Below are 27,880 nucleotides of genomic sequence, written 5' to 3'. Positions count from 1 at the left end.
ACAATCGATGCGGTACGGCGGTCTATTAATACCTCAAATGACACAAACCATCATAGTAAAGTTATCATACAGTATGCACTATAGACACATCTCTAAAACATAATAATTAATATCGATACCACCGAAATCCGAAAACGGAAATCGATCGCACTCATCCCTCTAAATATTATACGTTTAAATATGATATACCTAATTGGTTTCCGGCAATATTACCTATTGTGTAATATTCTATTATTATTATTATATAACTAATTTAATGATATTATTTAATAATAATCATAATATTATGACGTAACGTATTATTAACGTATGTCCAAAACCGTGGTTGCACTGGTCGCGCGATGTAATATTTTTATAGTCGTCGTTTATAGTTCGGCGGAACGTCGTTGGTTCGCACGGCAATATCGCCAATATCGCCAATATCGTTGAAGCGTTTCAACATTTACCACTTTGTCGTTGTGAACGGGCTCAGACCTTTTTTAGTAGTGCCGCGTTTTTTTTTTTTGTTTCTTCTTAGTTCTTGTCCTCCGTTTTCGCGCGACTCCGTTCCTGGTTATTAGTTGTTCGTCCCGCGCTTGCCACGTTTTCCCGAAGTCGGAAAACGATCGCTGCGATCTCAATCCACATTATTTCGACAGACTCGTGACACGAGAATCCACGATGGTGATGACGGATGCAACGCACAAGTAAGTGGTTATTTTAAGCGCGCGCGTAACGACCGTTGGCCGGCTGATCCATCATTGGTTGTTGGGACTTTGGGAGACGGTCAGGCTTTGGAATCACGATTTTACCGACGCGCTTACGATCCGCCAGTCGTTTGTTTTCAGACTGGATTCTTCGATAATCTACAGCGTTAGGTTAGGTACTCACGACATTTTTGTGATCGCCGTTACGGCTACGGGGAGGACGACACAAGATTTTTTATGTTTTTGATCGATTCTATCAATAATTCGTTAATCAATAGTTAGGCAATCACGCATGTATTTAATACAATATAGTGGCGTAACTGAGGGCCCCCAGATCCCGCTTTGTGGGGGGGGGGGGCACGGTAATTTGAGGCCTTTGATTAAAGTAAATTTAATTCCCGTGAAAAAAAAATTGAATAAATACTTTTTTCAAATTTAATTAGTGTTAATCTATGCATAGTTTAGATATAAACATGTTAGTTGACAAATATGCCAAAAAAAAATGCTAGAAGGTCGTAGAAATTTAAATAAAATAATTCAGTAAAATTTAGTTATTTATACATTAAGTAATAATTGTGTAATAAAGTGTAATATTAAATAAATATTGTTATTTTTTATTATATTATAATAAAACTTTAATTAAAATAAGTGATTTACCTTTATCAGATTAATATTTTTAAAGTAATATACCTACCTAAACAATATTTTAGGGGCTCATTTTTTATTTTTGCAGGGGAGTCCAAATTTTTTTGTTATGCCGCTGATACAATAGGTATTAAAATGGTCAGATAAAGTAAAATAATGGTTGTCTATAGCTAGTTTATATTTTTGTATTGAATTTTATAAAATTTAATCTGATCACCCTAGTCAAAATCAAAGTGCATGTATCCAGATTTTTTTATTTTAGAGGGGCTTGTAAAAATAATGAATAATATTTGTGTGATTTACATAGGGTGGTATTTGAGGAATAAAATATTTTAAACAATCTAAGAAAAAAATCTGTGAAATTAAATTATTTAAATACCTACCAACTAATTTAATTTTTAAACCTATTTTTTTCAAACTAAAAATTTAAAGAAACCTGATAGACAATAATTTTACTTTAAATGATACCTTATAATTTTTTTTTATTGGCAAATATTAATCATAATATGTTACCAATAAATCAAAATAAGATTGTTATTTTGTTAAATACATTTTAGTCATGTTATGCCAATGATAGATATATATTGATATGACATTTTTAGAGCTACTTATTAATTAATAAATAATTAATTCACTTCTGAATAAGTGATTTACTATTATTAAATGTGGAAAACTTTCAATTTGAAAAAAAACAGTCTAATATATTAATGCAAATAGAAACTTATTTATTGTAAATTGTTCCCAGATATTTCAGTTAGGGGTAGTGATTTGCTCCCTCCATCACTCGCACATTTTTCCTAAGTTTCCTCTGTGTAAATTTGCTCCTCACAGTGAAAATTTTACAGAAAAAAATTAAATATAATGTTAATATTTTATAAAAATAATTTCAAAACTTATAATGCTCCTTTTATAAATGATAAAATTATATATACTTATAAAAAATATGTTTTTTATATAGAACTACCCAAAAGATCATGTAAATATTTAATTTTTTTTTTCAAGAAGACTCAATTTAACACATGATGTAATATTTTATAGGCATTAAATATTTTAAATAGGTACCATTAATTTTTAATTTAATCATTGATTATTTTATAAATTTAGGACATTATCTGATGGAATAGAACGCTGGAAAACCAAAAACTTTTATTTGAGTATGGTAAAGTACATTATTTGTAATGTACTAAGAATTTTGTTGTATATTGCCGCATATGTTATGCGCAAGTGCAGTTCATTGTTTGAAAATTTATCTGATGATCTTAAAGCAATTGAAAATGCAGAAAATTCAGCTGAAAAAACTATTAAAAATAGGTATTAGTAAATTTAATTTTTAAATATATTATGATAAATTATTTTTAATAGATAAGATCAAATTCTAAAATTTCTATCAGTTAAGTTTAATATACTAGGATTTAAACAAATTGTCTCATTATTTAATTAAATAGGTAGTAATTTGATATATTTTTATCTACACTTCAATATTTTTATTTCCTTAAAGGTGCGATGCTTATTGTTTATCTAAAAGAGAAGAACTAAAAGAAGAAAAACAAATTATTAACAATACTGTTAATGAAGTAATAGACAAACAGTAAGTAATAACCAGTGATGTGGTTAACAACAATTTCAGATGCAATTGCTTCTGAAATTATTTTTTAGGAGGGTGACTACCGTCAATACTGATCTGAAATATAATTAGTTGTACCTATTATGTATATTATTATGCATTAGTTATATTTATTTATGTTATTTACTCTGATTACTCCCTCTACAATTTTTTACATCTATTATAGTGGTAAGTGGGTCTTGGTATACTTTTCTTTGCTTCTGGAAAATATTCAATTCGCCATACCACTGGTAACAACTAATTATAATTTCAACTTCTTAAATAATGTGAATTGTTATTTTAAAACTTAAAACATTTTTTTCATAAAATTTTCTAAAATTTTTATTTACCTAAGTCGACCATATAAAAAAATTCAATGTTTACCTTTCCCCTAAGGTCCAATTCTCATACCAACCGCATTAATAAACATGAAGAACTAAAAGAAAAAGAAAAAAATATTAACAATACTGTTAATAAATTAATAGACAAACAGTAAGTAACATCTAATTATAATTTAATTTTTTTAAATAATGTGAATTATTGTTTTAGAACTTAAAACATTTTTTTCATAAAATTTTCTAAAAATTTTAGTTACTAGAGTCTTAAGTTGACCTTACAAAATAATTCAATGTTTATCTTTCTCTCAAGGTCCAATTTTCATACCAACCACATCAATAAACATGAAGAACTAAACAAAGAAAAAAAAATTATTAACAATACTGTCAATGAATTAACAGACAAACAGTAAGTAACAACTAATTATTATTTCAACTTTTTAGAAAATGCAAAGTATTGATACAATATAAAATTTATTTTATTGATTTTTCTAAAAAAATTAGTTACTCAAGTCGACCAATATAAAATAATTTAATGTTTATCTTTCTTTCAAGGTCCAATTCTTATACCAATCACATCAATAAAAATGAACAAAAAGAAGCAAATAATATTGGTAATGTTGTGAATGAATTAATAGACAATGCGATTATAGAGTAAGTAATTTTACTTCAACTTCCTTAAAAAGTTGCTATGGTAAAATTATATTTAAATAAATGGGTATAGCAATAAATTAATATACATTATTTTTATACATAATAGTCAAATTTAATTAACAATTATGGGGTTAAAATTCTTGAAAATGTATTATAAAGTGTTAAAATCCAACATAAACATTTTTCATACTTATACAAAAATATATAAATACTTGAGCATAATTTTCTTTTATGCATTTGAAGTTCTTATTTCTAAAGAATTTGTCAAAACCAAATAACTTACCAAGTATTTTGTTATAAAAAATAAATGTATGATATCTTCAATTTGTATAGCTAAGTTTTGAAAATGTAATACAATATTCTTTATAAGTAAATTATATTGGAACTAAAAAATCTAAAAAATAAGTACACAATTATTTTTTTTATAGGTATTATATTTTTAGTTCAAATTTGGACTAAATTACATATTTAAATCATGAATATCAATGTTCATTATTTTTTTATTATTCAAAAACATTATTTGTGGAGGCTTTAAATGTTAAAATTTATACTTGTATTATAAATTTTATTTTGATTATTGACATTTTCAAAATATGTAGATTCATTTTAAGTTTTTATCTATTTATATCATTTCACACTTTAACGGTAGGTAGTATTGACTAAACAGTTAATAACATAAAATAATATGGGATAAATTATATTTGTCAGTATTACATATAATAATTAAATATTAATGATATATTAAATGCAATGTTTTTGGTCAAAATTGAATCAATCTACCTCAATTCTATTATTAAAATAAATTACTTTAATAGAAATATCAAAAAACATATGTAATATAGTTATTGATATATGCTGTCAGACTATCTCCACTAAGAATCATCTTTTGTGCATAATGATATTTCATTAAATTCAAATTTAATACATTAATGATCCATTTATTACATTCCTTATAGTACAATGGTACCCACTTACCCACCTTTTCAGTATTTTTTCCTAATATGAGAACATTTTACATACGGTGTTATCTAACTTGCATTTTTGTTTATTGGTCATTTAGTTATGATTTATAATATGTATAAAATAAGAACTGATATTATTTTTTTTGATTGAAATTTTAAAAATTTCCAGTGAAATTTGTATATTATTAAAATTTTATATTATATTTTCTCCACATATTTTTCAATAATTTAAAGTTTTTTCTATATAGGAATAATGGTCAATCTGTTTTTGAACATAATATAGTTACAGAACAAAAATTTTTAAATGGAGTTGCTAATATTGTAAATAGTACATTAAACAAAGAGTAAGTTTTAAACATATTTTTATTTTAATAATGGAGACTTGTTTGCACATATATCAATTAATTTCTAAAATATATACAACTCAATGCATAAAATTATGAATAGTAAAAACAAGTGGTTTGTAGCTACAATTTTGAGTGTACAGAATGTACCACTGTTATAAAATTATCTCAGACCTTTTTCATACGGAACAGCATTTATATACTTGAGTTTTTAATAGGTTGTTGTTTATCGATAATGTTAAGAATAAATTATAATTTATATGTTTATAAATTATAACCTTATAACATTTTTAATTTAGATCTCATACACATTTTAGTTTAGTCTTCAATTGTTATGTAATATTGAATAATTTTAAACTTGACAACTATAGACAATTAATAATAAAAAAAAAAAAATGGGAATTTAAATTTTTGTAAGTAGGTAATATCTGTAGTAATACATTGTGTAATTGTTATTAATTGTAACTAAATTAATTTTTAACCAATTTAATAGTTAAAAGTATAACTATGATCCATATTCAGATTAAATTATCTCATTAAAAATTATAAATTGTAAGGAGCTCATTGAAAAGAAGGGTAGAAAATTATTGCATACATATCCAAACAAATTAATACACCAATAATTAAATTAATTAAGCTCATCAGTCTGTGGCACCAAAATATGATAGGACAGAAAGCCTTATAAGAATGAAGGGAAATGTTATATTGGTAATTATTAATTTAAAAATTTGGAACTATGCAAGTTATGTACACGTATATAGTTACATTTCTTTTAAAAAAGGGTTACTACTTAACTTTTCATAAATTGTCCAATAATGAGTTATAGCCATTTTAAAAATAATTAAAATAAATCGACGATATTTTGTTTGAATATTTTATTTAAAGATTCTATATTGTTTACAAATAATATAATTTAATGTTAAGGTCTGGTTTTCATTATTGAATTAATATATTATTAGATCTATTTAAAATGTATTGTTAGTCCAGTGATTTTATTGATTTTTTTTTATATAGGTCTGATTCTCAAATTTCTGAAGAATCAAGAGAACAGTAAGTTCTAAATTTATGTTTAAATAATATTAAAATATTTTTATAAATGATTTTACTGACAAGGTATTTTTAATTAAAATTTAAAATGTTTAAATTATTATTATTTTTACAGTTCTAATTTTGAAGAAATAGAAGAGAAAGTTGAAGAAAAGTGAGTATTGATTTAATTATAAATTATTTTTATTATTTTTTAAATCTAATAATTCAAATAGTCACTTTTAACAGCAATAATAAGACTTAATTTTCTACCCATATTTTGTCTTCAACTAATACATAAAATAGCGAAATTTACGTTCAGAATAATCCATTTTATATAAAATTTAGTATTTACAATTTTAATTTGTTCATAAATTAAATTGCTTTAAAATTAAGTTATATAAAAAAAAAATATTTGAAGCCTTAGTCTTACCTTTAAATTAATATACTCTAAAATTAAAAGTAACATAGTTAAATAGATTGTCAAAAATGTAAAATTATTTATGGTGTGTTTATAAAATGAAAATAATACAACATGCGAAGAAAATGTTCATCGTCATGTGTAGTTTTTGACGTTTCTGTACTATAGAAAATATAGCTTATTTAAAAAGTAAAACGTACAGCAAAACACATTATCCATATCCAATAAAAACAATGACTGTTGATATATTATACATCTATACTAATATTATAAATCTGATGACTTTGTTTGTTTGAACGCGTTAATCTCAGGAACTACTGGTTCGTATTGAAAAATTCTTTTTGTCTTGTATAGTCCATTTGTCGAGGAACGCTTTAAGCTATATAACACTATGCTGCAAACAATAGGAGTGAAGCATCAGTGAAAAATGTTGCAAATGTTGTCTAATGTATTTCACTTCCATTGTATCTTGTGACTGTTAAACACGTATTTATTCGAATACACTTTGAAAACTGTTTGATCTACGTTTGCTTCACACATTATTAACGCATCTAATGCATGGGCAACGCCTTGATGGAACAGCTAGTATAATATTTATGTATAAAAATAATACAGTAGTGTGCTAGTTTGCACCATGGTATTGTTTAAATAAATTTGTCATATTGTATCGATTATCATATTATAGGTTTACATATATATATATAATGTACTAAATTACTAATATTAAATGGTGACAAAAATGGTAAAATCGGTATACTGGCTAGTGGCTAATATATTTAGATACATCAATTAATGAGTACGTTTAGATAATAGAAAGCTTGTATGAAGGTTTTATTATACTTTTAAATGAGCATATACCTTTTATTTAAGATTTTTTCAACACAAAAACATTATCATTATGGCTCGGATTTGTAAATACATATTTTTACTGTGACTTGATAAGTAAGTGATAAATTCATTTCAAGGGATTTCCAATAAAATTAACTTATTTTATTTTACATATTTTGCCATAAGTACATGTTTTTACATATTCCTCAATAATTCCATTTTTTCCTACATATTTTGACAATTTGTTAATTTATGATTTTTTAATAATTATTAATTATGTATGATTGTATTTTTCAATACAAACAATTTTCCAAATTTCTAAAAGTACAAAGTAGTAACAAAATAATACCAATTATTGAATTTAATCTACGGTAGATATAACTTACTGCTTCAGACATAGATAAAATGCAATACTGTCCAATAACATCAGTGGAAGCCTAAAGAACATTTAGTTCGTAAAAGGTAATTTTAAGACCAAATCGAAGATCTTTTGAATTTAAAAATTTAAAAATGGCTATTACCGTAAATTGTAATTAAGATAATTAAAATTTTTATTTTTTTTTTAGCATTATTTATTTCTATTTTATAATTTGTAACATCTTTTTTTAAATAATTTTATACTATTTAAAATATAATTTGTTCCATTAGAAACTCATATGGATATATTATATAATTAAATATTAATAAATAAACAATATTAGTAAAATACATATTTTGATTTTTTTAGCACATATTTATGTACATATTTTGCTAACATAATCACATATTTTGATTTCATAAATACATATAAATCCGAGCCCTAGTTATCATTTTATGATAAGTATTTATATATAATTGTATATAGTCATTATATATTTTAAGGATAATAAATTACCACATTGTTAATGCTGACCTTAATTGTTTACTATACTAGCTGTATTATAGACATTATGGTATTTTAATACCATAATACCACTATATTTTATTATAAATAATTAAAGTTTCTTATCAAACATTAAATGTTATATGTATATTAATTAAATTTAAGTTTCTATTATGTAATTGTTGAAATTAAAATTTATAATGATATCTATTTTTAAATTTAATTATTATTAATTATTTTTAGAAATATTACTGGCAATGTGATTGAATCTGCAAGAGTTAGAAAAAGATTTGGTATTAAAAATACTGCAATACTTTTAATAACTAAAACAATTAAGGAAAACAATTTAAAAGACAAACGATTTAAGATGGAAAATGAATTGAATAGAAACAAGTAAAAGAGCATATTAATAATGTTATTACATTTTGTAAATTAACTCAACTAATATTTATAAGAGTTAAACTATTATTGAGCTCTAATTTATTGAGTACATATTAATATATTATATATTATATATTATATTATTATTATATATTTATATACTAATATGTTGTACAGAATGTTAAATAATGGAAAACCTTATCGCGACAAAGATGAAATCCTTACAAGTAAATCTGATAGTTTTAAAAGAGAAAGAGAATCATCATTAAAAAATGAACCTGAGAATACTGATTGTTTTTTGAAAGTAGCTAACGATAGCTGTATTAAAGACACCACTATTGTTAGTCCATCAAAATACAAATTTGATAGCAAAAACCTTGATGTCCGTAAAAATAAAGAATCAATGAAAAATGAAAGGAAAATGAATGGAAATGAAAACTGGTGGGTATTTTATTTCACTAAAAGTAATACATTATACAATAAGCTATTTTTTAAACACAGAAATTAGGTTATTTTTTTAATTATTTAAATCAAAAGTAAATGTTTTTATTTGAAGTTTTTAACAGTATAGTTAGCATAAGATAGACAATGTCATGAATTTTTATAACTAGAGTATATTATATATCCATATTTGTTACATTTTGTTGTATTTCACTATATAATGATTATTATTCATAAAAATAATGTGTATAAAATATCATCTATATTTTATAGTACATATTTTTATTGTTGTAAATTTTTATGATAAATTAAACCATTTTTTAGGGTCATGAAAAATAATGTTGACCACTGGGTAAATGATGTTGGTAATGAAAGTAAAAAACCGATTACAAAAATTGAAAATGTGTAAGTACCATAATAAATAATATTTAAAACTAGATCTTAATACTATTTTTTCCTTTAAACTTAAAATGTTGAGATCTTTTGTCCAGTCTAAGCATGTTCTCAGTATTCTGGTAACTAAGTTCAATGTTGTTTTGACTTTAGCGATGTCTGATTTAAAAAAATCCATTCATCATCTCTAATATATTAGTTATGCTGAATTTAAAGATTATTGATAGATTTTTAAGTGCATGATTTCAATGTTATGTAATGAACTAATAAAAAAAATTTACTTGATTTAGTGTTATAAGCCTTTGGCGCCCAATAGTAACTTTATTAATAAAAGCAATATTGTGTACTGTACTATTGTTAAAACAATTATTTTTTAATTATAATAATCAAATTACTTGAGATCATTATATCTTTGTTTTTTTAAATCAAATTATTCTGGCCCTGCCACAGTTATATTTTTGTAGTAAATAATAAATCTATCTTATAATTCTACTCTGAAATATACAATTGACATTGTTCAATAATTCATTTGATTATAAGTATTTTTTTCTTTTATAAAATTCATTGTATTTCATAAAGTGCTCAACTTTTTATGAAATTCATAATTTCTTTGAAATTCTATTTATAATTAGTTAATAATATTCTTATTAATATGTATATCTTATACCACATTTATAATGAAGTAATTATTTAGGTCTGTAGAAAATAATGATGAACATATGAAAAACATTAATAGTGATGAAAATAAAATACTGATTACAAATACTGAAAATGTGTAAGTATTCTCATAGTTCATATTTAGAACAACAACATTTTAAAACAAATGTTCATCTCTTAAGCTTTGTATTATTGAGATTTTCCTTATGCATATATTTATATTATAATTTAAAATTAAATTATTTCATTAATAAAAAAAATAAAAGTTGTTTTAGGTATATATTGTATACAACTTATATAAACCATTAGTATGTCTCTATCTATAATCAATTAATAATATTCTTTAAAATATCAATTATCACTTAATTATCAGTACCTTAAATAAAAATTATTTTTTTAGGATTACAAAAGTTAATGATGTTCACTGGAAAAATGTTGATGATAATGATTATAGTAAACCAAATACAGTGACCGAAAATATGTAAATATCATTATAATAAATATTTAAAACAATATAATATCAAAAACCTCTGCAGTTTAAATTTTTGAGAATCTTTATTATAATATATATGTTTTTTGCATCCTTGTGTCTTTAAAATTATTTTATTTATAAAAAAGTCTACATTATTTGTATATTGGTAACATATATTCAACCTATATAAGCTGGATGTTCTATGAAAGTCATTTATTATCAATTTAACAAGTTCTTTTTAGTATATTCTTCTTATTAAACAATTTTTTTTTCAGGAACACAACAATTAATGATGAATACTGGAATAATTATAATGTATGTAAAAACAGAGAATCAATAACAAAGACTGAAAATGTGTGAGTTTTATCATAGTATATATTTTGTACGATAAGATCTAACTTTGTTAGATTAAATTATAATATATTGTTTTTACTATATTCAATGTGCATACTATACCATGTTCAGTGATAAATATGCAATGGTTGGACAAAAATCGATTCTTCTGCGCATTTCCATGTAAAACCATGCTTTAGTGGAACTAGGCATTAGTCTTGTTGATTGGTTGTTGAGTGGGGATGCGCAGAAACTATATATTTTCATTGGATAAAATATATGTATGTATGTATGTATGTATATATGTACGTATGGAGACTAGCCAATTAATGACTAGTTCAATTTTTATTTAAAACTTTTTTTTTTGTTATTTTTTAGTACATCTGTAAATAAATAATATTTTCAAATTAAAACTATATAATAATTATATTATATATTGTTTAAAATTTGTCAATAATATACTAAAGTAAATTATTAAAATATATATTGTTAAAAAGATTGTGTTTTTGAAATATGCTAAAATGTTGAAATACAATACTTTAAGGGATGTCAGCCATTTTTTTTTTTTTTTTGTAATCCATGTGCAACATAGCAAATTTGTGTTCAGAATAATACATCATGTGTTAACAAACTTAAGTATTAATTTAACAATTCACTCTAATACTAAAGCTACAACACAAGGTTGGTTCTATTGTACTTAAATTTGGTATGTTGCATGCGCGTTAGAAAGAAAACATAAATTTTTGAAATTCTCTTAGTCCTTCTGCTTAAGGTAGTCTTCATAATTACTTAAATAATATGTAATATAATATTGTTTTTTTTTTACATTATTATTAATAAAACTATTTTCAGGATCATAAAGAGTAAAGATGAATCCCTAAGTAATAATAAAGGTTGTGAAAACAGAAAATCAATAAAAAAGACTGAAAATATGTAAATACCGTCATAGTTAATACTTAAAACTAAATTTGTTTTCCTATTGAAATTTTTTTCTATAAATTAATCATTTATTGTGTCTTAAAAAATATTTGTTTACATAATTGTATAATATATAAAAATTTTCTTAATAAATCAATTTGCAGGACCATTAAAAAGAACAGTGAACCCAAGGAAAATAACAATAGTTATGAACATAAAAAATCTATTACAAAGATTGAAAAGATGTATGTACAATCATAATAATATTTAAAATACTAGATCACAAAACTACACTTTCTTTTGAGATTCTTTGTTATAATTCCTTTTATTTTACTTGAAATCTTTAAATTTATTTTTTGTATTCAATTAACTGCAAATGCAATAATAACTATTAACTATATATTTTTTTAAATTATGAAGCAATTTTCTAAATGTTTATATATATATATTTATGTACATTCTTTTTTTAGGTTAAATATGTTTGAAGTGAAGGATGATATCTTTGGTTTGCCTTCTAAATTTTCTTTAGCACATTGTGTTTGTGAAGATTTTCATAATTCTTTTGGCATGACAGCTGATTTTAAGTATGATAATAATATTTGCAATGTTTTTTTTTGTTTATAAAACTTAATTAACTTTTCAGATTTAAATTTGGTAATATTGGTAAATTAATGGATCTAAATTTACGTGTGAGCGATGTTGGTCATATTGTTCATAAAGAGCAACATATATTTTATTTGGTCGTAAAAAGAAAAATGTCACAAAAACCTCTTTTAAGTAGCTTAGAAATAGCGTTATATAATTTACGTAAGCAAATGAATGATTGTAAATTAACAAAACTTGCAATCTCAAAATATGGATTTGAAGAATTCAATAAGATGGATGTGAAGGCACTAATTTCAAAAATATTTGCATTATCTAATATTGAAATCACTATATGCCTGAAATCATCAGTGAGTTATTATTATATAATTTATTATATTTGTTTTTATCATTTGAATTATGTTTAAATCCATAGAAATTAGAAATAGAACATATTAATCCACCAAAAATAAATTTTACTTCTAAACAATTGTGGGAAATGGAGAAACAAACTGATTTAATAATATTTATAAATATTAATGCAGTGTATTTAGATAATTGGAATGACAAAGTTGTTGAACATATCAATGCCAAATATCCATTTAAAGAGAGGTAAATTATATTTTGTTAATGAATGTTAAATGTTTATATTCTTCAAAAAAATTTATTTATGCCATATATTTTTAAATATTGCGGCCCTTGTAACTAACAGCAGTAAAAGAATAGGGAAGTAGCTCATAGTCTTAAACAATTTAAATTCAAAAATAATTTTAAGTGTTTATTGAAATATCAACAAATATATTATTAGTATTTATTGAATTGTATATTTTATTGATTATATAACACTGGATATGTAATATCATTGCAATTATTCATTACCAATTTTAATTTGGATTCAACTTATTAGTGGTGTATTTTGGCAGGAGGAAATACATTTCTACTCGTCTCCTGCTACTATACTATTGAGTCAAATCCAAATGAATACATAATTACATTTGTGTTGAATTTATGTTATTTAATCTATGATTAAACTGATTAAATGTATGCTATATCCAAGGAAAATACAACAATTCAACAAAGGTGCTTGTGGTAGCTGTGATATGCCATGTTTAAATATGGCCTATCTTAGGCTCCTTGTATAGACAAATCACTATTTGATAGATTCCCGGTGGTCAACTGATGATTCAAGTTATTGTGTTCTCACGGTACACGTATTTGTGCGATGATCACACTTTTGTCAAATTAGATACTGTATCCCAGTGGTCTTCAACTGGTGGGTCGTGTAAGCTTTAAAATTGGGTCGCAGTAAGTTTTTTTTTTTTAAATAAAAATCTAATTTATAAAATTATATAAGGTAAAAAATTATTTTTTTAATTATTAAACTTAGAAAATTAATAAATGAAAATACAGTTTAAAAAATCTTGTATTGTATTCAGTTTTAATAGTACTATTGCAAAGCATTATGCAATTTTAGCTTTTTTACAAAGCTTATGTAGTTTGCGAAAAATGTAGATCTAAAAAAGTGGGTCGCGTGTCCAAAAAGGTTGAAGACCACTGCTGTATCCCATGCCTAAACTCTTTAGACTACAATTATGTGTAGCTATGCTTATCTAGTTTTGACAACTGCATATTTGACCATACTTATAAAGATAAATTGCATCATCTTTAAATTAAATACTTTGATAATATTGTGTTGATTAAACACAATATTATACCTGTGTTTCGATTAGTCATACGTTTCTATGACATGTATTAATTAATATATTCCTTTCCCAATTGTGTATTACCGTTTGGGAATATATGAACTTATTTTGACTTATATTATATTGTATATCAGACATAACAAATATATTATTTTACAGAAAAAACATTAACTAAATTATGCTTAATGAAGTCGGTTTTCTAAAAAAAGTAGTTTAAATTAATCTTAATAATTTATCACCCATATTATTAATAATTACTAATTTTTGATTATTTATAGATTATTACAAGATATTAATGTTAAACCAGTGGCTGCTGGTGATGTACTATTATATAAAATTGATACTGAAGTATTGTTTTGTATATTCATTCAATCTATCGATCAACATCCATCATATTGTAAATCTCTCGAAGACGCTTTTCAAAAGATGAAATCACAATTAACTGGTTATAGATATTTGGCAATTCAACAAGATCCGTTAAATCATAAGACTAACATACATAACTTTGCACGCAATTTGGCTATGCTAAAATCAGTTTTTAGTAATCGGAATGCTGAAATTTGGATTTGTGGTGATACTGAACAACATAATACTCTTCAATATCAACAATATAAAAAAACTGTTACTGACACCATTGATGTGAGCCATAAACGACATTCAAAAACAAGTTCTAGATCTAAAAATAAATTAGATAGAAAGAGACATAGTATAAATAGTAATAATAGTAATACCAGTAAGCATGATTCAGAAGAAAACCATTACTGTAAAAACACACCGGATGTAAACGCTGTTAAATATTTAAACCAAGAAGAAATATCTATTAATAATTACATAACAGGTAAATACATTTTAATTTTTACCATAATGTTACGCAGCTTATTATATAATTTGATCTAATTTTCCATGTTTGTTGATATTTTAGAGGAATTTGTAATACATTAATTTATTTCATGTTGCATATTAATTATTATATTTTTATGTTGTAAAGAAAAACATATTCTGAAATATTCATGCTTATGTGCTATTTTTAACTACACTTTTAAAATTCTATAAAAAAAAATATATCTATATGTAAATAATTACAATTGAATTTTTAGAATGTTCAAATAATAAGTCATAAAAAGTAGTCATGTAGATAGATAACTGCTTCTTTGTACAGTATATGTCAGATGCACTTTATTATTGGTTAGGTTATTGTAATGGGTGTGATAAATTTAAATTTAATGATATATCAATCATCAGATATGTTAACTGATTTTAAGTGGATACTGTCAATTTTTTTTTAACCAGTTATCAATTATATAGTAACCAAACAATTATTTTATTAATAATAATAATATTATAGTTTAACAAATACTCATATATATTTTTTTATTTTACCCAATTATTTCTACTTTTAACTCACCAAAGTACAAACTATACTTTGTCAAACATGAAACAAGAGAACTTGTTAGAGTACAAAAAAATTGTTTCTTATGGTATCCCTGTGAAACACTCAGCCATACTGCTACTATCAAAACCAGTTTTGTGACATTTTTGTCAAGTACAAAAAAAAAAAATAGTTAAAAAAAACATCAGAATAAAATCAATACACTCATTGCACCACATAGAATTATTAAAATATTTTAAGCTAAAAACCATTGCTCACAATAAATAAAAAATTATGGATTTGCAAATTCTATAAACTAATTTGCATTCAAAAAAAAAAATATTGCACATTGATTAGACAAAAAAAACCAAGAAGCTAACTTCTTAGATATAACCACATATTAGTTAGGCATAACATTTTCAATTAGCAAATGTAGAGATATAAACACAGATATATTATTCTTAGGCACTGGTTTTCTACCTGATCAGACAACAAAATATTATTTCAAGTACCTATTTACAATTTATCACATTCATTAAATTATAATAATTATATATCCATCTTCTATTATTTAAGAAAGAAATATTCTTAAACAATTGTATTTATATTTACTATGTTTTTAATAATATTTAAATATAAATACTATAATTTTAATGGTTTATCACTATTTATTTTTATTCTTTTTTTTTTGTTTTTTTCAGAAAATTGGGACAACTGATAATTTTACATTTATTATTTTATAGTCTTCGTTTTATTAATAATTAATATTTTGTTATATTAATTTATTTTTTCTGAAATTACTCTTATGAGTATTGAATTAACAGAAAGTTTGGTTTGTTGTTTCATGATAAAACTAGATAAATTAAAAGAAAAAAATGTAATAATACATAGTTTTTAGTGATTTTTCTGTAGGAAGTCAAACATAAATTATTAAAACATTCAATTAATTTTACATAGGTATGTACATATATTTTTTTTTTTTTTACCGAAATTAAAATTCTTGTTATTTGTAAACTTATTTCTTTAGGTTAGCTGATTTCTGTTTACAATTTTTCCAGTTATTTTTAAATATTGGTAAAATGTTGTTTATTTTTAGTTTGATATTTCTAATTGTAACCCACAACTTATAAATATTAGTAGTTTTTAAAAATAAAAATTATTATAATCTAAATACATGGTCATATTAATATTTTAATAAATGATGAAATAATTTTATTATGTACTGTATTTGTAATATTTTGTTAAATGTTATTTGTAAGATTTTATTTTAGTCGAACAAGAAATAATAAAATGTATTTTAATCAATACTGTACGTTAATAGTAGTTAGTGTTTATGTTCAATATGTCCTGCTGATTGTTGATGAATAATGTTTACACAATAATCATTTCCATTGGAATAGGAATTATGGTAGTATGTAATTGGAACATTTGTATTGCCTTATGCTAATAGGACTAGGAAAAACATTTTTTAGAGGACGCTTTACATATATGTGTTGATTACTTTTCTGCGTCATACAAACAATATTTTTCATTTTTATAAATTTTTAAATATCATGAACCATGATTATAATTTGCTTTAAAATAAAAATATCAATAAAATTGTTCAAGGTACCATTGATAATAACCTTACCTTTACTTTTTATTAAAATGTAAATAACAAAATAAAATAAATTATTTTAAAGGTATTACTTGTTATGTAATATATTGGTAAGTCGGAGACAACACATAAGAGTGTGGCATCCTCATGAATCAATTATGCCTTTGTTCTGTGAATATAAATCTTAGTATAAAAAATATTAATGCATTATAAATTATTTTATACAAATATCAGTTTTTACTTAATAGTTAATATCTTTGATTTTTTAGTAGTTGATTTTTTGAGATTACCTAAACATTTATACTTAAGCTTTGTTCTAGGCAAGTAAGTCAGGCAATTAAAAGTAAAATCTTTAAAATAATATTTCCCTTGTCAAAATTATCCTCTAGTATGAAATTTACAAAAAAATAATTAAAGTTGGTTAAATCTAATATACTTACATGACTACATAGATAAGTTTACAAGAGAAAGATTATTTATAAGTTGGATGAAAGAAAAGTTAATTTTTGGTTTTGTACTAGATACCACATTATTTTACAATAAATGTTTAATTGCAATTTAAAATTCAAAAACATCTATACTATATATAATTTTAAAATAAAATATTACCTATTTGACTATAAAAATGGAGTACTATTACACACAAAAAAACTGAAGTCTATTAGTTTATAATATAAATATTTAATCTATTAAATATTATATCTTTGTGTTATAAATTTTTATTTCATCTCTATAATAATATTGTCAATTCAATGTACTAAAGGTTTTTTACATTTTTTAACATCTAGCATACTTCCAACTCTATTTTTCAAATTTTTCAAATTATTAAAATGTTAAATATATTTTGTCATAATATTTCAACCTCATTCACACAAAAATTTATTTAATATTTTTTTAATTTTTACTGTTTTTCTAAGCTGAAAACAATAGTCCAACTATAAAAATGGTCCTACTTAAATTTTAGAATCCCAAAAATAATTCAAATGACCTTACTATTATTAAATATACAGAAATCGCCAATTAGTGAAATAGATACCTAATCTCAAATCTGCGTATCCTAATTCTTAAGTATTATTTTTTTTTTTGTACGTAGGCTAGGGGACTTAAATTGATCGAAATTTGCCTATGCAATATTATAGCAGTGAAAATTTAAAAATATGCTTTTAAAATTTATAGGTTCAGTACATGGTTAGATTAATCATATTCAGTAACTACATAATCATAATATTTATCAATTATAATAAAAACACTAAATTTATTTAGGTACCTAACTATACTTTTATATAATGTAGATAAAATAAAATCATCAAACTAATATCTCGGGCCAAGAAAATCTATTTTAAATTAAGTTATTGTGTAAAATATTTTTTTAGCTTTCATTTATTCGTGGAAAATATAATCGTGGTCAAATATACGACAAACTTTAAATATAATATAAGATTGTGTTGCTATGAGAATATATTATCGGTCCAACAATTTACGGAACTGTTTCATGCAACCAGGCATTAGTATATTATTTATTATTCTCTATATAGCTTGCCCGTGTAGATACGACACTGCGTACACGGCTACACGCATTATTTTGGTGGCGGCCAAAACGCTAGTAAACCCGCAACTTGCAACGGTGCATGAAAAACGTTTCCTATCAATACTCCGGTTACGAATACGTCGGTACGCGCCGTCGAATGTTATCAGTTTAGCGGGTCTTCTCACCCGGCTGGCTAGCTAGAAAATCACCGACATCGTTACGGACCATTGTTATTCAGCGGTTCAGAGTCTTTTGCCGTCCTTTTCACAAACGTTTGTTTTAAATGTTTTAATCGAGTTTCCTAACATTTGTATCCACGGACAGGCCCAACACGATCGCTACCGTAAACGAAAAAGGTAAGTCGCCGTGTGTCGATTGTTTGTTTATCAACAACCGTGTTTTCAAATTTACGTAAAATAGGATAAGGTCGCTCGAAAATGTATTATTTTTTTTTTACGTTTTTCCACAGAATAACGATTGTGTATACACTGTTGTTTTAGGAATAATATAATATATAGGTAGTATATTAAAAAAAAAAATCATTCAGACCCGAGTTACGATGCTATTAAATGCTATATATGTTTCTTTTTAACCTATCCTCCTGTCGCACAGTATGTCGGCAGTTTTACTTGCGTCAATATAAAGGTTATGCTATTCATAGATTTACTGATTAATTTGATTTTCAATTCTTATCGTTTGGAAAAAAACTGGAAAATCAACCAAAAAAATCTGTTGTTGGATAAACTTACTTCAAAAAGAGTCGAATTTCCTCCACGCAAACCAAAAACCCCATAACTCCATTAGAACTATCGTCTATTGTTATAATACATAGGTATTACACTGAATAAAAGATAAATCTGGTCAAACTACACCAATCAAAAATACATATATAATAATTATTTTAATTTTGATTTGCAAATCGATCATCAGATTAATATAATAATAATGAATACTGCCAAACCAACCAATATTTGTTCTATATAAGTCTTGCGATCCATCACTTTAAGATATGTCCTACGATACACAACAAATACTACTCTTCACAGTGATATAAAAATACAATCTAAATGAAATTTTAAAAATCCACTATAAAAAATTCCACTCAAAGTCTTCAATCTACTCTCTCATTATAATAACATGTTTACCCTTACTTAACTTTAAACATCCATTGTTGTCTTAAAAAAATACAGCATCTTAGAATTCTAGTAACTGGTTAACTACTATTATGAGGTTCTATTTGAATGGTCTCTTTTGTGACTCAATGTTTCTCATTTCCATTGTACTAGATACCTACTATTTATTGATGTTCCTTATTGTAGACGATCAACAAAATTGTTGTTAATTATGAAATTGGATAGGTAAATGTCAAATATAAATTTTGTTTGTAATACATTGTACTTTTTTTTTTTATAGGTTAAAATAATTTATGAAAATCAATTGTTCTATAACTATATCAAAGGATAATTCCTCTTAGGAGCAATTCTAATTTTGAATTATTATTCAGAAGCAAGAATATACATTTTTAAGATGAATTTAATTTAATTTATAATAATTCTGATATAGACCAATAGTCTTAATTATCATTGTTGGTCGCAAAAACTAAAGATGGAAAATATTTTAAAAATATTATTAAAAAAAAAAAAAAAACTAATAAAATGATAATAAAAAAAATACTTAGTTTGTAAATCTTTTTGATACATAAAACTGCCATCCTGTAGTATGCGGTAAACTCGTTTTATTAGCCGTTATAGAGTGTGGTCTACTTTCTGTGGGTCGGGCTTTACACAGACTTAAGATTATCTTTAATAAATAGGGTTTAATCTCTTTCTTTTAGTTAACACTTTATCTTATACTTTATGACATTTGATAACAATGCCTTTACATTTTGTAAAAATATAAATCAGACGCTCAGTATTTCACTTAAAAAAGTTTCATGAAACTACTAAAAATGATGTATAAAAATAAAGATAAAGATATAAAGATATTCATCAAAAACATTGTTGTATACATTGATATACTAAAATATTTTCCATCCCTGCTATGAACAATTAATTTATTTGTTTGTGTCAATATGATTAACATTATTAAAAAAATGTGTCAAACCGTAAAACATTTTATATTAAAAATTAAATGACATTTATATTGTGCATAGTTTAAAAATTAGTGTCTATTATTAAGAAATTTTATTCAAACTAAAGTATTAATCTAACCTAAAAAGTTAACTAGCATTTAGTTTAAATTTTGGAAAAAAATAAGCATAATATATTTCTTCTTAATCCTACTTATGTTAAAATTAGATATACTTTAAATGATTGCATTTTTTTAAACTATTTTCTTTTTCTTTCAGCTGTGGTATTTTAAGTAATGGTAATTCTATGAAAAATGAAAACAAACAGATCAAAAACGGATCAGAATTATACCAACATAATTTATATTTAAACATCATATATATATTATATATACATCAAGAACATTTTAAATAAAATTCAATGCCCCAACAATAAAATGGGTGATGGTAAATTTAATGGTACTAATTCGCGTATGAAGAGAACTACTTATGATGAAGATAGAGCATTCAAAGACGAACCACCTTTTAAATCGCAACGTTTATATCAACATAATGATGATCAATATTTGCAAGGCCAAAATGATACTCAGTATCAATTTGAAAATACTGAAATCACTGAACACAATTATGAAAGAATTCCAGCTACAACTGTTTATAAAAAATTACAGGTATTGGAAATTAGAGATAAAATATTACGTGCATCTACTACATTACCAATTAAAGAAGTTAATGTTGATGAAATCAAACCAATGGTTGGTACTTGTCAAGATATGTGCCCAGAAAAAGAACGTTTATTGCGTATACATGGTAATATGGTTTCACCGTTTGAATGTAAAATGATTGACACAAAATTAGAACCAGTTTTTGAAATGATGGTAAAACAATATGCTAGAAGTTCCGCTGACCAAGCTAATCCGTTATCTCAAGAATTGAGACCGACACCTATACTTATTAAAACTATGCATTATATGCTTAAAAATATAATATACCCAATTGAATCTAATATTGAACAAGATTTGGCTAGTTGGTATGACTTTTGTTGGGATCGTTTACGTGCAATACGGAAAGATATTGTTCAACAAAATTTACAGAACTCTGAAGTTGTGACAATATTAGAACAAATTGGCCGTTTTCATATTGCCTGTTATGATTTAATGCTTGGTTATACAGGCTTTGATATAAAGTTAAACACAGAAAACCTAAACAATTGTATTCAAATGTTAATGCCTATGTATAGAGATTCAGAGCAACCATGTCCAAATGAACCAGAGTTTGTGTCATATGAGTTGCTCATGCATTTAGGAAACCCACAATTTCATATAGCATATGATTTATTACCAATTCATATAAAACAAACACCTCAAGTGAGATTTTGTATTAAGGCTAATAACACTTATTTACAATCAAGTGATTGTAAGACGTTCTTCAATTTACTAAGAAGTACGACTTATATGAATTGTTGTATATTACAGAGAGTTATTCCAAGTATTAGATATAATAATATAAAAATGATGAATATGTCATATACTACCGTGAAAAGAGTTTATAAGCTTGAAATGGAACATTTTATGGAAAAATTATGTTTTGATGATAAACAATTAGCACAAGAGTTTTTTTCTGATATACAATTACAGTTTAATGAAACGCATGTAGACCTTTCTCGTAATATAGCCATTCGTGCCCCTGAGCTTAGAAGACAAAAACAAGAATTCATAATTTCTGAGAAAAGACAAGATTTAACATTTTTAATATCTAGAGTAGAAAACATGCCTGATGTCATAATAGACCCAGTTCATTCAAGCTTTGACGACAATGATCGTTTTTATGATCATACTATTAATGAAGTAAACAAAGATCTGAGCACTGAAGTATCAGATTCTGAGATGGTAGTAGACACTTTTTCTCCATCAAATTCAAGTGATGACGATACAAACAGAAAAGTATTCTCTACTACTCCAATACAAACTCCAGTTTTAGAAATACCTACATTTACTTTTAATTTACCTAAGTTTTCATTACCACCTACACAAGTTCAAAAACCATTTGTCAATTTTGAATGGAATCTGCCTCCAAAATTACCTACTTTCCAAGATATTTTAACCTCAAACCAATCAAATCTATCAACAAGTTCACTTGGAACAAACAATATAACAAGTCTTCCAATACCAACTATTCAAGATGTATTTATAAAACCTCCATGTCAAAGTCCTATGAATATAAGTCCTATCCAGCAAACACATCCTCAGATTAATTTAAATGAAAAACCAGATGTTACACGAGTATTATTAGAACATCAAACTAATCTTACCAAAAAATATTTTTGTAAGTGGCAGAATTATGTTAATCATAAGAAGTCTATTTATATTGAAGAGATGTTTGCACATAGTGATTTGTTTCATTCAGAGTGTATTTCATCATTATCTTCATCTCCATCATCAACAAAGTCTCTAAGTTTTGTCGATGAAGTTGTTGAAATAATTCAAGAAGAACCAAAAGAATGGTTAAATAAACAGTATGTTTTAGCAAAAAAATATTTTTTTATTTGGCTACGAAAAGTTCTACGTAGAAGAAGAAAGATTGAAATTGATCCTGTATGCAGTATGCCATGGTCAGTATTTATGCAAGTACACGGCACACCAAAAGAGACATTATCAAATACGGTTCAAAATGTTAAGTCTGAGAGAAAATTTAAAAATCCATTTGATCCATTGAATAGTAATAATTCTGTAGAATATGATATTAGTGTTCAAATTGCTAATATATTCGTTAAAAATGTAAAAGAGATGAAGAAAGATGAATGTAATAGAAAAAAGATATTTTGGAAATTGGCAGTTAATTATGGAGATACACCAGAACCCTATTGTATAGAAAAAAAGGTGCTAACAATTATTTATGGTAAATTAGGATCTAGTAACAATCAAGTACAGACAATTTATACTGATTATAATGCATATTTCATAAAAACAGTGCATAGTTGTATTGGGCAATTCAACTGGACAAACAATGGTTTGAACGCAGCTCTTATTTTTACAAATACGGATAAAGAAGACATTGAGACATTGTTTAAACGCGTAGATTTAATTTTGCAGTCAACTCCAATAGCTATTCCTTTAGTCATGATATTTTCTTCTAAATCAGATAAAAATAGTATTAAACATTACGAATATGTTTTAGATGGGTACAAGGAAAACGAGTACATAAATAATTACTCTGTTTACATATGGGAAGGTCCAAAGACTATTCTGGAATCCATTGAATTCTTTTCCAAACATTATGTAGACTTGACCCCTGGTGTGCGTACAGAAAAATTATATTATAATTTACTCAATTTTTCTCGACATTTCTTCGTAAAAGTACGTAGTTTATTATCCGAAGATAATCCAAATACAATCATTAAAAAATACAATCAATGCTTGGATGCTTATATTTTACGATTAGGTAGAAATAATAAAATATTAACAGACTTGGCACCCGATTTCATTCCATATTACACTCAAAATCCAGATGAGTTTTCAAAAGAATATTCAAATTTCAATCTAAAATATTTTGAAGATGTATTAAATGTTGCACACCTATTGCCATATGAATCATGGCCACCTAATAATATTGATGATTTAATGGACTATGTGAAAAATATGTGCAATCTTTCAAACCGTAGATCTTGGTGTTTAGACATATTGCAAATGCTCCAATTGTATAGACAAGCCAATTTGGAATACTGTTTATTGAATGCTAGTTGGTATGAACCAATCGAAATGTGGATCGAAGGTACATTAGAAAAATGTTCTATTGCACAGAATGACTTCATCATATTTTACGACGGTGACCCAATCAAGGATGTACTTAATATGATATTTTCAGACCAACTTTAAATATATTGAGATTTTATTAATCAAAAATGACCTAAACCATTTTTAATTGATAATTTTTCATAACTGAAATATATTCTTCTATATTTGTATATACATGTTAGTAAATAGTATTAACTATCAAGGTATGTATTATTACATGTATTTTTATAAATATAGAGTATTTAATTTAAATCATTTTTGTAGTTGACACTGACAAAAGCGTTTTTTGTTAAAATTTAGATTTAAGGTTAATTTTATTTTTATTTAAGTCACAACATTAAAATGTTGTTTTTTTACAACTAGAAATGTAAATTATTATTAATTTATACCCTAAATGTTGGGTAGCCTAATATATAAAAAGTACCAATTGTTTAATAATTTAAATTATTTATAGTTACTAATAAATTAACAAGACTTATTACAAATTTTTAATTTTTTACTTGTATAATTTTTGTACATGATTTTATACATTGGTATTTCTGTTATTGAAGTTGTCTGTATTTTTTATGTTGACTTTTTGTATACTATGTTACAGAGATGGTAAACCTTTACTGCCAACATTTTGCAATCAGTTTTAATAATATATGCAGTAGGGTCTCGATAATCCGAATATAGGCTAATCTGAACGGCTTAGAGTGTACATCACCAGTCGCCATTGTTACATTATTGTACTTAAGTAGACCAATAAAATAATAATCATAAAGATTATTATACTGCATATCACCCATGTGTGTTGTCGGATTCCATACGTGGATAAAAATTATTAGTCGAGTGTTATACTTTATAGTGATTTGAATTTTGTTGAAAAAAGTACATGAAAATGGCTCCATGTAAGTAGTCATAGGTAATCTAGACGACCCTTTTCCCCAATCTCGTTAGGATTATCGAGACCCTACTGTATATATATTTTTCTTGGTTAATTAGGTTTGAAAAAAATCACCAAAATTTTAAATATCAAGTGTTTGCTTTGTTAGTTTTAAATGTCGTATTAAATTTTAAGCATTTGATGTTTAATTTTAAACTATCAGTTGTAAAAAATAAATTTTTCACAACTGTTTATCGATATAATTGTTGAGAAAAAAGAATTCTTTTTTCAATAAATGCAACTGCAAGTAATGGCATACCTGTAGAAGGGTAATGCCACATGAATTCCCCTCCTTTGGGCTGTATAACATGTCAGCATTCTATTTATTTATAAGTATAAAATAACCTAATTCTTGTGCTTATTAATATAATTATTGTAGCTATGAAGCTACTTTTTAAAGTAATTTTCTATTTTAAGAATGTGTGAAAATATATTCCCTATAAGAAAGGTCACCACTAATAATTGCAAGATTGAAAAATGAAAAAAAAAATTTTACCAATATGTCACGCTTTGGAAAGCATGCCATTGGTTTGCCATCTCTGTTATATAACTAGAATATTAAAAACATTTAAAATATGTTTTATAATATTTATATTTTAAAACAAAATTAAAAATGTTAGGAGTAAATGGGTAAGTTAAAACATTTATAAAAAGTTCATTATACTTACTATTTATTTTATAAATTGTAAAAATATCTATTTTTAAACAGATTTTTTTTTTTATTTTTATTAGTATTTGTAACTATGAGTCTGAATTGTAAAAGTTGTACAACATAGTATATTAATAATGCATTAATTATTGTGAAAGATTGAATTCAAATACAAATTAAATTATTGGTACCTAGAAAAATGTGGCAATGACTGTATGCTTATTTTAAATATTTATTAATATCCTGAATCTGTGTGTGTCATAAATGATTATATAAATGATTTACATACATAGGCCTTGGACATAAACATACACATAGACTGTGCTACTGTGTTTCAGTGGCTGACTTGACAAATGTTTCTAGTAAGATTTGTATTCTTTTGTTTTCTCGATTATCTTGTCAATACAAATTATTGAATTTAAATAATATTATAAACTATGAAGTTGAACTGAGTATTTAATATTATGATGTAAAATGTTTAATTCATGTTTTTTTTAAGACTATAATACTAGATTACTCATGTTTAATGACTAAGGCAGTGAATTTGTATGAAAATGAATATTATTATTATTATTTTTTTGTTCGTTGTAAAACAAATTTTGAATTAGGTACTATCAACAAATTCAACTTTGAAACTTTCACTTTGCATATTTTAACATTATTTTCTAGGACTTGTGGCCATTATATATTTTTTTCTATATTATTATTTAATAAATATTTCAATATTTTGTGTTGTTTTTTATACACATTTTATGAATTATTTGTAATTTTTGTTGCTATAAGTAACTTTTTTTTGGAAAGATTTTTAAATTTTCAATATTAAATACCTATTTACCTATTTAAATTAGATACCTACCTAATTTAATATCTGTTGACGACGATCAGTGGCGCAGGAACTATTTTTCATGAGGGGCAAAACATAAAAACCTAATAACAATTATAATATATATATATATATATATATATTTATGATTAATAACAGAAATCCTTTCTTGATATTTTATTCTTTTAATGTCGATATAGGTAGTATATAATAATATACAAATTATTCAATTATATGAATGTATTGATATAATTATAGTATAATATAAATATAATAAATTAAATATAAAAGAAATAATAATATTATTACGCACATTCAGGAAAATGAGACCAATTTTGAATAAGTAAATGTATAAATTATAGGTATTACGTAATTTATGATTGAATACCCTTTAATTTTAATGTAGTATGTGGGGAGCAATAGTATACTTTTGTCACTTTGGATTATATCTGAGGGGTCAATTCCCCCCTCTGACCCCCCACCCCCAACACTGACGCCACTGGCAACGATCTAAATAAATAATTTTTTATTCTTTTTTGAACATCATATTATAAAATAATTAAAAATATAGTTCGAGATTCTAAACAAAATGATGAATGTATTGATTTTACAATGATGTCTGCTTTTTTTTTTTGTGTCTGTCATCACGATTTGTAGTAGAAATAATGCTTTGATTTTTGACTTCAGCCCCTCTTTAAAAAGGAAAATTCACTAAGTTAGTACTTTGGGGGGGGGGGGTCAAAAGTAAAATATTTCCAGTAGTTTTCAAAAACGTTAGGAAAAACCTTAAAAAAGTGACGGAAAATGGAATTTTTTACGTACAATCAGTTTTTGACAAAATCTTTTTTTGATTTTGCTGTAACTCAAAAATGAATCATTGTAAA

The 27,880-nt window shown here is 24.8% G+C and overlaps 2 protein-coding genes across 6 annotated transcripts; both read left to right on the top strand.

The window, feature by feature from the left end:
- Positions 1-388: 388 nt before the first annotated feature.
- Positions 389-16,363, top strand: LOC113557214 (protein PF14_0175-like). Of its 5 annotated transcripts, XM_026962599.1 has the most exons (22): positions 389-686; positions 2,436-2,642; positions 2,830-2,919; positions 3,331-3,426; positions 3,583-3,678; positions 3,825-3,923; positions 5,134-5,229; positions 6,244-6,279; positions 6,392-6,430; positions 8,610-8,759; positions 8,925-9,188; positions 9,513-9,593; positions 10,276-10,356; positions 10,639-10,719; positions 10,986-11,066; positions 11,896-11,976; positions 12,126-12,206; positions 12,432-12,545; positions 12,605-12,914; positions 12,980-13,155; positions 14,525-15,084; positions 16,317-16,363. In XM_026962599.1, exons 1-22 carry the CDS (start codon positions 661-663, stop codon positions 16,331-16,333), a joined length of 2,862 nt encoding a protein of 953 aa, XP_026818400.1. In that variant the 5' UTR covers positions 389-660; the 3' UTR covers positions 16,334-16,363. The 5 variants fall into 5 exon arrangements, with proteins under 5 accessions (XP_026818400.1, XP_026818403.1, XP_026818402.1 ...); XM_026962602.1 differs by lacking the exon at positions 5,134-5,229; XM_026962601.1 differs by lacking the exon at positions 10,639-10,719.
- Positions 16,364-18,939: 2,576 nt separating this feature from the next.
- Positions 18,940-24,897, top strand: LOC113558899. The gene is made up of 2 exons (XM_026964478.2): positions 18,940-19,096; positions 21,088-24,897. Exon 2 carries the CDS (start codon positions 21,246-21,248, stop codon positions 24,678-24,680), a length of 3,435 nt encoding a protein of 1,144 aa, XP_026820279.1. The 5' UTR covers positions 18,940-19,096; positions 21,088-21,245; the 3' UTR covers positions 24,681-24,897.
- The last annotated feature ends 2,983 nt before the right edge of the window (positions 24,898-27,880 follow it).

Source organism: Rhopalosiphum maidis, chromosome 3 (genome assembly GCF_003676215.2).
Source record: "Rhopalosiphum maidis isolate BTI-1 chromosome 3, ASM367621v3, whole genome shotgun sequence".
Lineage (NCBI taxonomy): Eukaryota > Metazoa > Arthropoda > Insecta > Hemiptera > Aphididae > Rhopalosiphum > Rhopalosiphum maidis.
Note: the sequence above shows the minus strand (reverse complement) of the source record. Positions and strands in the feature narration are given on the sequence as shown.